Source organism: Pempheris klunzingeri, chromosome 17, assembly GCF_042242105.1.
Source record: "Pempheris klunzingeri isolate RE-2024b chromosome 17, fPemKlu1.hap1, whole genome shotgun sequence".
In the NCBI taxonomy this organism is placed as follows: domain Eukaryota; kingdom Metazoa; phylum Chordata; class Actinopteri; order Acropomatiformes; family Pempheridae; genus Pempheris; species Pempheris klunzingeri.
Window position 1 is genome coordinate 373,298 of NC_092028.1, and position 14,203 is coordinate 387,500.

The 14,203-nt window shown below is 48.1% G+C and overlaps 1 protein-coding gene across 3 annotated transcripts in view; it reads right to left on the minus strand.

The window, feature by feature from the left end:
- Positions 1–237: 237 nt before the first annotated feature.
- abi3a (ABI family, member 3a) overlaps positions 238–14,203 on the minus strand; it is a 22,931-nt gene continuing 8,965 nt past the window's right edge. Inside the window, exons 2-12 of one of the 3 annotated variants that reach the window (XM_070848432.1) lie at positions 9,828–9,961; positions 8,988–9,158; positions 7,922–8,110; positions 5,813–5,871; positions 5,626–5,679; positions 5,146–5,495; positions 4,868–4,993; positions 4,400–4,528; positions 3,646–3,753; positions 2,864–2,992; positions 238–2,274 (exon numbers count right to left, since the gene is read on the minus strand). In XM_070848432.1, coding sequence (XP_070704533.1) covers positions 2,111–2,274; positions 2,864–2,992; positions 3,646–3,753; positions 4,400–4,528; positions 4,868–4,993; positions 5,146–5,495; positions 5,626–5,679; positions 5,813–5,871; positions 7,922–8,110; positions 8,988–9,158; positions 9,828–9,959 — 1,611 coding nt within the window. In that variant the 5' untranslated portion in view covers positions 9,960–9,961 and the 3' untranslated portion in view covers positions 238–2,110. Of the gene's footprint in view, positions 2,275–2,863; positions 2,993–3,645; positions 3,754–4,399; positions 4,529–4,867; positions 4,994–5,145; positions 5,496–5,625; positions 5,680–5,812; positions 5,872–7,921; positions 8,111–8,987; positions 9,159–9,827; positions 10,371–14,203 lie in introns of those variants that run through there. The other 2 variants (XM_070848430.1, XM_070848431.1) reach the window with 2 other exon arrangements.

Consider the following 14,203-nt stretch of genomic DNA (forward strand, 5'->3'; position numbering starts at 1 on the left):
GTCGCTGTCCTGAGGGTCACACAGACAAACCTGGAAGATCCTTTTGGTTTAACCACAAACAGCCATTCTATCGCTCTCTGCACACACACCAGACTACATTCACTAAACAGGGATTTTAGAGCTGCTGCTCCATCAGTCAGTGTGTCTGTGTTACTGTGTGACTTTCGGAGGAAAGTGAATCTGTGAGATTACAACCCAACCAAGACATAAAATATGGATGTTGCAATAAAACATCCATTCAGAGGTCCATTCATTTATTGGTCATTTTAAGACTCAGCCTGAACAGACATGAAGCTGCATCATAACGACAAATCAGATTAGAGATCATCAACGAGGACGTCTGAGGTCACTAGAGATCAGTCTGACGCCTTTTACTCTGTTCAGTACGTTAGCCCAGTACAAGTACACAATACACTACAAGTTTTATTCTGCCAGTCAAAGAGCAGGTCTGAACTTTATCTAAACAAACCCTACATTTAATATTTACACCCTTAAAATCTGTTACACCTAAAAGGAAGAAAATCTTTTTTTAATTAAAAAAATAATCAATTTAACATTAGTGGTGATGTCGTGTGTGGTGATGTCATATGAGGTGATGTCGTGTGTGGTGATGTCATGTGTGGTGATGTTGTCATTATGATGTCATGTGTGGTGATGTCATATGAGGTGATGTCGTGTGTGGTGATGTCATGTGTGGTGATGTTGTCATTATGATGTCGTGTGTGGTGATGTCATATGAGGTGATGTCGTGTGTGGTGATGTCATGTGTGGTGATGTTGTCATTATGATGTCATGTGTGGTGATGTCATATGAGGTGATGTCGTGTGTGGTGATGTCATGTGTGGTGATGTTGTCATTATGATGTCATGTGTGGTGATGTCCTGTGTGGTGATGTCATGTGTGGTGATGTCATGTGTGGTGATGTCCTGTGTGGTGATGTCATGTGTGGTGATGTCCTGTGTGGTGATGTCATGTGTGGTGATGTCATGTGTGGTGATGTCCTGTGTGATGATGTCATGTGTGGTGATGTCCTGTGTGGTGATGTCATGTGTGATGATGTCCTGTGTGGTGATGCCTGTGTGGTGATGTCATGTGTGGTGATGTCATGTGTGGTGATGTCCTGTGTGATGATGTCATGTGTGGTGATGTCCTGTGTGGTGATGTCATGTGTGGTGATGTCATGTGTGGTGATGTCCTGTGTGGTGATGTCATGTGTGGTGATGTCCTGTGTGGTGATGTCCTGTGTGGTGATGTCATGTGTGGTGATGTCCTGTGTGGTGATGTCATGTGTGGTGATGTCCTGTGTGGTGATGTCCTGTGTGGTGATGTCCTGTGTGGTGATGTCATGTGTGGTGATGTCCTGTGTGATGATGTCATGTGTGGTGATGTCCTGTGTGGTGATGTCCTGTGTGGTGATGTCCTGTGTGGTGATGTCATGTGTGGTGATGTCATGTGTGGTGATGTCCTGTGTGGTGATGTCATGTGTGATGATGTCCTGTGTGGTGATGTCCTGTGTGGTGATGTCATGTGTGGTGATGTCCTGTGTGGTGATGTCCTGTGTGATGATGTCATGTGTGGTGATGTCCTGTGTGGTGATGTCATGTGTGGTGATGTCCTGTGTGGTGATGTCATGTGTGGTGATGTCATGTGTGGTGATGTCCTGTGTGGTGATGTCATGTGTGGTGATGTCATGTGTGGTGATGTCCTGTGTGGTGATGTCATGTGTGGTGATGTTGTCATTATGATGTCATGTGTGGTGATGTCATGTGTGGTGATGTCATGTGTGGTGATGTTGTCATTATGATGTCATGTGTGGTGATGTCCTGTGTGGTGATGTCCTGTGTGGTGATGTCCTGTGCGGTGATGTCATGTGCAGTGATGTCATGTGCGGTAATGTCCTGTGTGGTGATGTCATGTGTGGTGATGTCATGTGTGGTGATGTCCTGATTACGTCCTACAGACAGAGACGATGATTTCACTTCACACGCTGAAACCTTTCGCTGAACAAATGACGTAAATACTGAGCGGAATTCTCCGATTCATTGATGATCTGTTCGTCTGATTGGAAAAACACAGGTGTGGAGCCATGGCGAGGGGGCGGGACTTCAGTCTAGGCACACGATTGGACGTAGTTTTCGGGGAAGAAGCCTCTTCTGCCGCTGAGAACGCCCTCGCACCAGCCGTCGTCATGGCGCTGTGTCAGGTAGATGATGTCTCCCTCGGTGAGGGGCAGGTCGTCAGGTTTTGAGGCCTCGTAGCTGTACAGTGCCACCACTGGACACACAGGAGAACTGCAGTTAGAGGACACGTACAAATACTGCAGTACCAATCGTCGTCACGGTGCCGTGACAGCCATCACCATGGTGATGTCATGTCCGAACATCTACAGACAGATTTAACTACAACAATCAAGAAAAGTACAGATCTAATAGAACATACACCTGAACACACCTGTAACACACCTGTAACACCTGAACACACCTGTAACACACCTGAACACACCTGCAACACCTGAACACACCTGTAACACACCTGAACACACCTGTAACACACCTGAACACACCTGCAACACACCTGAACACACCTGCAACACCTGAACACACCTGTAACACACCTGTAACACACCTGTAACAAACCTGTAACACCTGAACACACCTGCAACACACCTGAACACACCTGCAACACCTGAACACACCTGTAACACACCTGAACACACCTGAACACACCTGCAACACCTGAACACACCTGTAACACACCTGAACACACCTGTAACACCTGAACACACCTGTAACACAACTGAACACACTATTAGTAGTAGTATTAGTAGTACTATCTGTAGTACTATCTGTAGTAGTATTAGTACCTTTCTCCAGGTAGTGGGGGGGGACGTCAGTGTCATAGTCCACTGGTGGCGGGAGGGGCGGCATGATGTCATCACAGCCACTGTCATCGTCCAATAGTGGAGGAGGGGGCGTGGCTGGGATCTGTAGATCTACAAGAGCAGCACACGGGTGAGTGACAGCTGTGATGGCCAATCAGGTGAGAGGAGGCGGGGCTTTGAGAGAAAGCAGCAGAGCTGATTGGAGCTTGACTACATGTTCTGTGTGTGTACTCTGATGTGTGGTTGTGCTACTGCAATACTACGACACGGTACTACAAGTACTAGTACTGCTAATAGTACTACCTCTACTAGTACTACTAATAGTACTACCTCTACTAGCACTGCTAATAGTGCTGCTAATAGTACTACCTCTACTAGTACTGCTAATAGTACTGCTAATAGTACTACCTCTACTAGTACTACTAATAGTACTACCTCTACTAGTGCTGCTAATAGTACTACCTCTACTAGTACTGCTAATAGTGCTGCTAATAGTACTACCTCTACTAGTACTACTACTAGTACTACTAATAGTACTACCTCTACTAGTGCTGCTAATAGTGCTGCTAATAGTAGTACCTCTACTAGTACTACTACTAGTACTACTAATAGTACTACCTCTACTAGCACTGCTAATAGTGCTGCTAATAGTACTACCTCTACTAGTACTGCTAATAGTACTACTACTAGTACTACCTCTACTAGTGCTGCTAATAGTACTACCTCTACTAGTACTGCTAATAGCAGTATATGTGTTTTCTTACCCAGGTGTTCCAGGCGAGCAGGTAAGCAGAGCCGAGATGAGGAGGAGGAGGGAGCGGGGTGAGGAGGAGCGTGAGGGGGAGGGTAGGGGGGAGGAGGAGGGATCATCACTGACAGACAGACAGACAGAGAATCAGAGCTCGTTAAAGAGGAGGAGTGATCGTCTTTACTCAGAGACAATCTCTGAAACAAAGCAAGCAAATCAAGGCCTGGAACCGTCCTGGAATCTTCTCCAGGACCTCTATAACTTCCTCAAAGACTGCTGCAATTCCTCAATGACCCATAGCAAATGTTTCAAGCATTCCTTAAACCTCCTCAGAGACTCCTGACAGTCCTGGATCCCCTGACCTTCTCAAGGACTCATCCTCCTCAAGACCCTTGAACTTTCTAATGATACACAGCACTTCCAAGGACCTCCGAACTTCCTCAAGGACCCCTAGAACCTACTTAATCACCCCTGGATCTCTCTAAACTCCTAATAGGCCTAATATCTTCAAGGACTCCTGAAACCCTCTCAAAACCCCCTTGGGCGTCCTCCAGGACCCCCTGAAGAAGTTGTAGAACCTCCCCAAAGACTCCCTGTCCTCCTCAAGGACTCCTTGAACCTGCTCAGCCAGCCCTGGCACTCAAACCCTCCACAAACCTCCTCAAGGACCCTTAGAACTTCCTCAATGACTCTTTGAACTCCTCGAGGTCTTTTTGCCCGCTGAACTCATTTCTATTGGACGGCAGCGGCGGCGTCCTCCATCGGCTTACATGATTGGACAGCAGGCAGGAAGAGAGAGCGTGTGTAGCGGGAGGCGGGGCCAGAGCGGACCCTCATAGACAGAGAGCGAGTGGTGGGGGGCGAGCGACGGCGGCGACTCCTCCTGGATGGGAGGGTCACTGAAGAAAAACACCACAGAAGAAGAAACTGACACAAAAGCACAGACGGATCAACACCAGAGAAGAAGAGGAACAGGAAAAACATCAGAGCAGAGGTACAGACAGTGAAGCTAATGCTAACCCTAATGCTAATCCAGCTTCCTGTTTCACTTTCTCTGGTGTGTCTCTGGAAACAGACGGCGGCAACTGTCAAGGCTGACTTCACTACTTCACTGTCATGTCTGTTTATTAGCAGCAAGCTGACACTGCTAACAGTCAGACGGACAGGTAGACAGACAGGTCCAGACAGACAGGTACAGACAGACAGGTATACACAGACAGGTACAGGCAGACAGGTACCATCTACTTCCTGGCTGGGAGGAGGTGGAGGGGGCGGGGCCGGCAGTTCTGAGTCGTCATTGGGCGGCAGGGGGAAGGTGTCATCATCAGAGGGGAGAGGAGGGGGGAAGCTGCTCTCCTCCACCACTGAGGAGACAGAGGAGAGGTGATGTCATTGTGATGTCACTCAGTCTGACCAATGACAGATCTACACAGTGTATTGTGGGCTGAACTAATCTGAACCGCTGTGATTCAGTCCAGTCGTCATGGTAACATCCAGTGACCTGCTTCACCCTCACCTGTCTCAAGGCTCAGGGGCGGGGCCGGCTGCAGAGCGCTGTGATTGGTCAGAACATGTGAGGGAGGAGGGGGAGGAGGAGGGGGGGGCGGGGCCACCTCTCCTGAGGATTCAGGTGGAGGAGGGGGAGGAGGAGGGGGGGGCGGGGCCACCTCTCCTGAGGATTCAGGTGGAGGAGGAGGGGGGGGTGGGGTGTTGGTGACCTCATCATCCTGAGCTGACATTTCATTGGCTGTAGGTGGAGGAGGGGCCGGGGCGTCGCCCAGCAGCGTGGTGATGATGTCACACTCAGTTGGGGCCTGATAGGTGGAGGGGATGGTGGGCGGAGCCACAGGTTTCCCAAAACTGGAGCTGGGGGGGCAATAATCAATAGACTTTACTCCACATTTATTCTGACCAATCAGCTTCACACTTCTTTATACAGACCGACCAATCAGAGGATAGGACACAGAGATCAATCAGAGCACACTGGGGTTATTACCCGCCGACAGGGGGCGCCACCGGGCATTGGACCGGCTCTGGAGGTTTGGTGGACCTGAAACACACACACACACAGTAACACACATACACACACACACACACACACACACAGTGAGACTTCCTGTCAGAGACATGTGACGAGTGAAACAGGAAGTTGTCACTAACAGAAACTCAGTGAAACTGGTGACCTGATGGAGGCGCCGTGTTTACGGATCGTTCCTGTTCGGTCCGCCTGCTTCCCAGAGCCCTGAGGGGGAGGGGCAGGAGAGTGTGTTACAGAGTGACAGAGTGTGTGTGTGTGTGTGTGTGTGTGTGTGTGTGTGTAAGCATCAATAGAGCCTCTCAGGCCTCAGCAGCTCTAATTAGTCTCTCCAAACATTTTCCCACGCTCAACAAAGACTCTGTGTTACTGTGTGTGTGTGTGTGTGTGTGTGTGTGTGTGTGTGTGTGTGTGTGTGTGTGTGTGTGTTACTGTGTGTGTGTGTGTGTGTAGCAAAGCACTTCTCCATTAAAGACTCGCCTGAGCAGCAGCAGCAGTAAAACACAATGAATTAAAGGGCAGTTTCATGTTTATACAGTGTGTCAGAAATGAGATACAACATGCTAACCCACACGCCATGCTAGCTTGGGCTAAATGTGCCCGTCAGCTAACATGCCCTCAAACATGGTTACTGAGCCTCACAGAGGGCAGATGGTACTTTATAGTGAGCAGTGTGCAGCAGTTTGCAGCAGTTTGCAGCAGTTTGCAGCACAGTGGTGGGCCGTCAGGGCCTGCAAGGCCTTCTCTGCTGGCCTAAAAAGAATATCTGAATCACAAATTGATGTTAATTACATGTTGTCCATGAATACTTATTAAATAATTCCAAATGGTCTGTCCGCTTCCTTTCATAGCTTTTCCGATGGTTGTGCTGCTTCCACACATGTAGTTTCATATTAAAGCATTCAACCAATCACATTTCAGCCATCATTTGTTGCCAGGCAGGGTCAAAGTCAAAGAAGTCTGCCCGAAGGCCTTCACAATCCGCTCTGCAGGCCCTCTAACACAAAATAAATGTCGATGAAACTGTTGCTTCAACCAATCAGATCTTGAGTTGGTGTCACCAGGGCCCTCTAGCAGGTGTACGGCAACGTCACCGTATTCAGACCCGTTGATTGGATAGTCTAGATTGGATAGGATAATCTGTACGACAGAGTAATTGAACTGTTTTTGAGGAAAGAGAGGAGGATGGATTTTGTTTACAAATAATCCAAATTTTTGGTGAGTAAAATGTTGCTATTTTCCTAAATAATATTGCAAGTTTATGAGGTTATTATTGATGTTTTTATGTGTGTAGCTGCAGTAGAAGGAGACTTGTTCACTCCTGGTTTGTTTATTCAATAAAGGCATTTATTGTGGCTACAGGAGTTATCTATCTGAGATGCAACGGCTCTTTATACTGTATTTCTGCATAATAAGATGGTTTTTATAACCATAAAATAGTTATTGAGGGGATCAAGGATTGATTCAGACGGAGCACTACTGAAGGACTAGGTGTGAATTGCACGGTCCGCCACTGGTGCAGCAGTTTGCAGCAGTAATAGCTGCAGTCCTGACTCTGAATAAACATGAAGCCAGAAACATTCCCCTTCCTGTGCATAAAAGTAGCCAGATCGTCCTCACCATGGGCCAAACGAGCATGGCGGACCAGCATCTTAGGCTAACTTCCTGTTAGCCCCGTGCTAACCTGAATGGTGATAAAATGACTGAATTTTGTGGCTCTTCCAGACTTTCCAAATGTTTTCGGACTGAATGGATCAAACTCTGACTGATTCACAGACGTCTCTTTCACAATAAGAGTCTGTGGAAAAACGTCTGTTCGGTCCCAACGGTGTCACATGACCAATGCCACTGTTGTAGTTACACAGTTTGGCCACCAGGGCAGACTGGCTGCAGAGCCCGGGGAGCTTCCTGGGGGGGTGATCAGCTCACTGTGACGGGACCACGTGTCACTTCTGTTTCTGAGGTTCGCTGCTGCTTCCTGTCAGCATCCGCTGCACTGACTCAGAACCAGACTTCACTTCTGCTTCTGTTTTTTGGCCTTGTTCCTTTTCTAGAAGCTGCCGTGTGTCTTCTGATAACACTGCTGATTTTTTTAAGATGTGTCCCGACACACTGCTGATCTGTGCCGACTACAGAAGGTCGCACCACTAAACTAACAATTTTCTAATGCAAGTTCTGCATTGATGAGTGGGCTGAATGACTAGAAACGTACGACGAGGGAACAGTGATGAGCATGATGTGCTTGTGTGTCAGACACCTTCACGCCGTGGCCCAGGCTGTCCAGCTGCTGGTAGTTGATTGGTCGACGGCTGTAGGGGGGGCGGGGCTGAGTAGTGGCAGGCGGTTGAGGAGGAGGGAGGATCTTGTGGCTGCGTGGGACTCGTCTGACCGCCGTGAAGGCGCCGATCTCTCTCCGAGAAACTTTCTCTTTGTGCATCTCGACCGTCTGAGGAGGCCGAAGTGAAACAGAGACATGAGCTCATTAAAGCAGAGGAGTCCAGAACATCAGACCAGTTATCCAGAGGAAACCTCCGATTCTGATTGAACTCAATCTGTGTTTGGGTCTGTTGGAATAAAACAGAACATCTGAAGGCGTCACGCTGGACTCTGAGCGACTTTTTTCACTCTTTTCAGAGATAAAAATATGAATTGATCAGAAATGAACCAGCAGATTGATCAGTGGTGACAGGTGGTTGCAGCTGAGCTCCAGAGAGCAGAAAAGATTATTATTGTGTTTCTGTTATTTCACTCTAACTGTCTCCCACAGGAGGTGAGACAGTGCTGCTGCACCAAACCTCAGAGACAAAACACCTTAAATAAGAACAAACACTGCAGTAAGGGAACACAAAGCAGCAGAGAACAGAGGCTCCATTCATCCATTCAGTCCTGCCCCCCCCCCTATGGAGAGGAGGCCACTATCACACACACACACACACACACACGGTGATGATCTGTATTCTCAGCACAGGGTGGAACAGACACATGGGATCACTCTGTCATAATGAACACATGAAACCCTGCAGGTCTTTCTGTTTGGGATCAGAAACGGACTTTTCAAAACACTTCCCACGCCTGTAGGCATGGTGTGTGTGTGTGTGTGTGTGTGTGTGTGTGTGTGCGGGGGGGGGGGGGGGGGGCATTTCCAACATGCAGCAGATGAGGAGAAACTTTCAGTCCAGAAACCAGAGCTTACAGTCTGTCATCACTGTGACATCATCAGGACACAGACGACACTATGTCACTATTAAACATAAAACAAGAGAGTAGCCCTTTAAATGACATAAATATCGATTGATTATGGTCTCAGGTTGGGAGGGGCTCACCTGACCAATGAGGTTGATGGAAGACTCCATGTGACAAAGCCGATTGGTCTGTGCGTCAAGCATACTCAGCACGCTATTGGCCAGAGTGCTGATCTGGTAGGCGACACTGGCCAGTGATTGGGTGGTGAAGTTCTTGGTTTCCTCCAATGCCTTCATGCTGCCGTCACCTGACTGACACATGACAGGACAGGTGAGCTTAGCACAAACACCGGAAACAGAGGGAAACTGTTAGCTTAGCTTAGCACAAACACCGGAAAGAGAGGGAAACTGTTAGCTTAGCTTAGCACAAACACCGGAAAGAGAGGGAAAACTGTTAGCTTAGCTTAGCACAAACACCGGAAAGAGAGGGAAAACTGTTAGCTTATCTTAGCACAAACACCGGAAACAGAGGGAAACTGTTAGCTTAGCTTAGCACAAACACCGGAAAGAGAGGGAAAACTGTTAGCTTAGCTTAGCACAAACACCGGAAAGAGAGGGAAAACTGTTAGCTTAGCTTAGCACAAACACCGGAAAGAGAGGGAAACTGTTAGCTTAGCTTAGCACAAACACCGGAAAGAGAGGGAAAACTGTTAGCTTAGCTTAGCACAAACACCGGAAACAGAGAGACACTGTTAGCTTAGCTTAGCACAATCACCGGAAACAGGGAAAACTGTTAGCTTAGCTTAGCATAAACACCGAAAACTGTTAGCTGTTAGCCTACATCAAGAAGCTGTTGAACTAGTTGTTGGAGCAGCTGTACTGGTTGTTAAGTAATAGTACTAGCAGTCAGTAATACTAACCTGTAGGTAGTTGTAACAGTGGTATTAGCAGTACTACACTGTGTGTGGTACTAGTACTAACCTGTAGGTAGTTGTTGCAGCAGTAATCGGCCACACTCAGCAGGTTGTCGTAGTTTTCCAGCAGAGCTTTTCTGGCATTCGGCGCTTCCTCCATAATCTTCATCACCTCCTCTTTAAAGTTCTGCTCCTTCATCGCTGATTCAGACACAAAGGCTCAGTTTATAATTTCCCTCACATGAACTGTCAGTTTCCTCGTATCAAGTTTTGGTTCCCTCATTGGTTCTCTCATACGAAGGTTTGGTTCCCTCACATGAAGTTTTGGTTCCCACATATAAAGTTTTGGTTCCCTCACATAAAGTTTTGGTTCCCACATATAAAGTTTTAGGTCCCTCACATGAAGTTTTGGTTCCCACATATAAAGTTTTGGTTCCCTCACAAGAAGTTTTGGTTCCCACATATAAAGTTTTGGTTCCCACATATAAAGTTTTGGTTCCCTCACATGAAGTTTTGGTTCCCACATATAAAGTTTTGGTTCCCTCACATGAAGTTTTGGTTCCCTCACATGAAGTTTTGGTTCCCACATATAAAGTTTTGGTTCCCATATATAAAGTTCTGGTTCCCTCACATAAAGTTTTGGTTCCCACATATAAAGTTTTAGGTCCCTCACATGAAGTTTTGGTTCCCACATATAAAGTTTTGGTTCCCTCACAAGAAGTTTTGGTTCCCACATATAAAGTTTTGGTTCCCTCACATGAAGTTTTGGTTCCCACATATAAAGTTTTGGTTCCCTCACATGAAGTTTTGGTTCCCACATATAAAGTTTTGGTTCCCTCACATAAAGTTTTGGTTTCCTCACATAAAGTTCTGGTTCCCTCATATGAAGGTTTGGTTCCCTCACATGAAGTTTTGGTTCCCACATATAAAGTTTTGGTTCCCTCACATAAAGTTTTGGTTCCCATATATAAAGTTTTGGTTTCCTCACATAAAGTTCTGGTTCCCACATATAAAGTGTTGGTTCCCTCACATGAACTTTTGGTTCCCTCACATGAAGTTTTGGTTCCCACATATAAAGTTTTGGTTCCCTCACATAAAGTTCTGGTTCCCTCACATAAAGTTTTGGTTCCCACATATAAAGCTTTAGGTCCCTCACATGAACTTTTGGTTCCCACATATAAAGTTTTGGTTCCCTCACATGAACTTTTGGTTCCCTCACTTTATGCTTTGTGACATAATTTCCACCCACAGTACATGATGATGTCACGTTTTCCGTCCACATTTAAAATGTTTTTGAATGACCTGAATCGTCCTGCTGAGCGCCCTGGAACCTCCAGGTCCACCCCAGGTCTCCTTTCAAGGACCCTGGAAGGACCCAGGAAGCCTTGAAAAGATGTTGATTAAGCGCCTGCAGCATTAAAGCGTGTCGTGGTTTAACCCTTGAATGTCCTGGATGAGGCTCTCGGCTGATCGGGGGGTTCTGCTGCAGAGCCTGAAGCTCGTTAGCTGACCGACATCTCGCTCTGGAGCTGAAGGTTCCTCTTTCACCGTGAGACAGACTCACCTTCCACCTGGAGGTGATCCACACACCTGGAGAACCTGTGCTGACCATCTGTCAGCTCTGGTTACTGTAGCAACAAGCAGCTGAGAGCTACTTTACTGCTGAACACACCTGTAACACACCTGTAACACATCTGAACACACCTGTAACACACCTGAACACACCTGTAACACACTTGTAACACACTTTAACACACCTGTAACACCTGAACACACCTGTAACACACCTCAACACACCTGTAACACACCTCAACACACCTGTAACACACTTGTAACACACTTTAACACACCTGTAACACCTGAACACACCTGTAACACACCTGAACACACCTCTACACACCTGTAACACACCTGTAACACACCTGTACACACCTGCAACACCTGAACACACCTGTACCACACCTCAACACACCTGTAACACCTGAACACACCTGTAACACACCAACACACCTGTAACACCTGAACACACCTGAACACACCTGTAACACACTTGTAACACACCTGTAACACCTGGACACACCTGCAACACACCTGAACACACCTGCAACACCTGAACACACCTGTAACACACCTCAACACACCTGTAACACCTGAACACACCTGAACACACCTGTAACACACCTCAACACACCTGTAACACCTGAACACACCTGAACACACCTGTAACACACCTCAACACACCTGTGACACCTGAACACACCGGTAACAACAGAGGAGAAGAGAAGAGAGGAGGAAAGAAGAGAAGAGGAGAGAGGAGAGGAGAGGTTTTGCTTTTCAAGGTCCCTTTAATAAATCATTGCAGGGAACAAACAAAAATCACAGAGAGACCGTCACTATTAAAGCAAACAAAGAGAAAAAACATCCCTGAAATACAACAAAACCATTCGTCAATACAAACTAAAACGAGGTGCTACTGTAATCAAAAATCAGCACCAGTTCTCCACCTCCTCCTACAGAACACAGAACATCTCCAACAGTCCACCTGTGAACAAAAACCTGCACATTGTCCACTGTTAGATAATATGCGTGCTCCACCTTTAGATGAGACTTCAGCAGTCCCTTCAGAGCCGCCACTGGATCCACACTACCAGCACTCTGGGAACGGTTTCTCCATGTCAGCCAGACAGCCAGCTTAGCAGAGCCAGACAAAAAATTAATCAGTGTGTACATGCTTCTTTTTCCCAGAATATTTGGGGCCGTATACAAACAAATCAAAGGAAAAAGCCTCTCCGAGATCCTGAAACCATGTCCTTAGGAGGGTAAAGAGAGGTGACAGCCGGGGACACTGAACAAAAAGATGCTGTAATGTCTCAGGCTGGAAACAAAATAAGCACCCCTCCCCCTGGTTAGGATCCAGGTGTGCTCTGTACCTGTTTGTAGCTATCGCCCCATGTACAACCCTCCACTGGAGGTCCGCTGTCCATTTTTCAATGGGCAGCTTGTACAGGGACCGCCAACTGCCTTTCGGGGAAATACCTGGACCAAAGAACTCAGTCCATCTCGACTCCTTTATCCCTGCCAGAGAGCGCAGGTTTACAACCTTCACGCAGATTTCATAGAATGCCTTCTTCCCTGCTTCCTGAAACGGAGGAAGGAGCTCCACCCTGAAAGACACCTCCAGGGTCTGTGAGGGCGAGTCCAGGAACATGAACACCACAGCTTTGTTCATCCTCGAAGCAAAGCTCAGCTTGTCGCGTCCTACCTGTTCTCCTGCCGCTAACAGCACCTCCTCCGGAGGGACTATCCAGTCTCCCTGCCGGAGAGACGGAGGTGGCGTCTCCGCGGAAACCATCCTCCCGAAAAACCCAAACTAAAACTCCTACTCAAACACAAGAACCGCTGAACCAGCTTCCCCCATCATGAAGATAGAAAAACTGTGAAAACACGTTAAAGTCTGTGAAAAAGGTTAGAAACTAGGAGGAGGAGGGGAGGAGAGGGGAGGAGAGGAGAGGAGGAGAGGAGAGGAGGAGAGAGGAGAGGAGAGGAGTAGAGGAGAGGAGAGGAGAGGAGGAGAGGAGGAGAGGAGAGGAGGAGAGGAGAGGAGGAGAGAGGAGAGGAGAGGAGGAGAGAGGAGAGGAGAGGAGGAGAGGAGAGGAGGAGAGGAGAGGAGGAGAGAGGAGAGGAGAGGAGTAGAGGAGAGGAGAGGAGAGGAGGAGAGGAGAGGAGGAGAGAGGAGAGGAGAGGAGAGGAGGAGAGGAGAGGAGGAGAGGAGAGGAGGAGAGGAGAGGAGAGGAGAGGAGGAGAGAGGAGAGGAGAGGAGTAGAGGAGAGGAGGAGAGAGGAGAGGAGAGGAGAGGAGGAGAGGAGAGGAGGAGAGAGGAGAGGAGAGGAGTAGAGGAGAGGAGAGGAGGAGAGGAGGAGAGGAGAGGAGGAGAGGAGAGGAGGAGAGAGGAGAGGAGAGGAGTAGAGGAGAGGAGAGGAGAGGAGGAGAGGAGTAGAGGAGAGGAGGAGAGGAGAGGAGGAGAGAGGAGAGGAGAGGAGAGGAGGAGAGGAGAGGAGTAGAGGAGAGGAGAGGAGAGGAGAGGAGAGGAGGAGAGGAGAGGAGAGGAGGAGAGGAGAGGAGAGGAGGAGAGAGGAGAGGAGAGGAGAGGAGTAGAGGAGAGGAGAGGAGAGGAGAGGAGAGGAGAGGAGAGGAGGAGAGAGGAGAGGAGAGGAGAGGAGAGGAGAGGAGGAGAGGAGAGGAGGAGAGGAGGAGAGGAGAGGAGTAGAGGAGAGGAGAGGAGAGGAGAGGAGAGTAGAGGAGAGGAGGAGAGGAGAGGAGAGGAGGAGAGGAGAGGAGGAGAGGAGTGGAGAGGAGAGGAGTAGAGGAGAGGAGAGGAGAGGAGAGGAGAGGAGAGGAGAGGAGAGGAGAGGAGAGGAGAGGAGGAGAGGAGAGGAGGAGAGA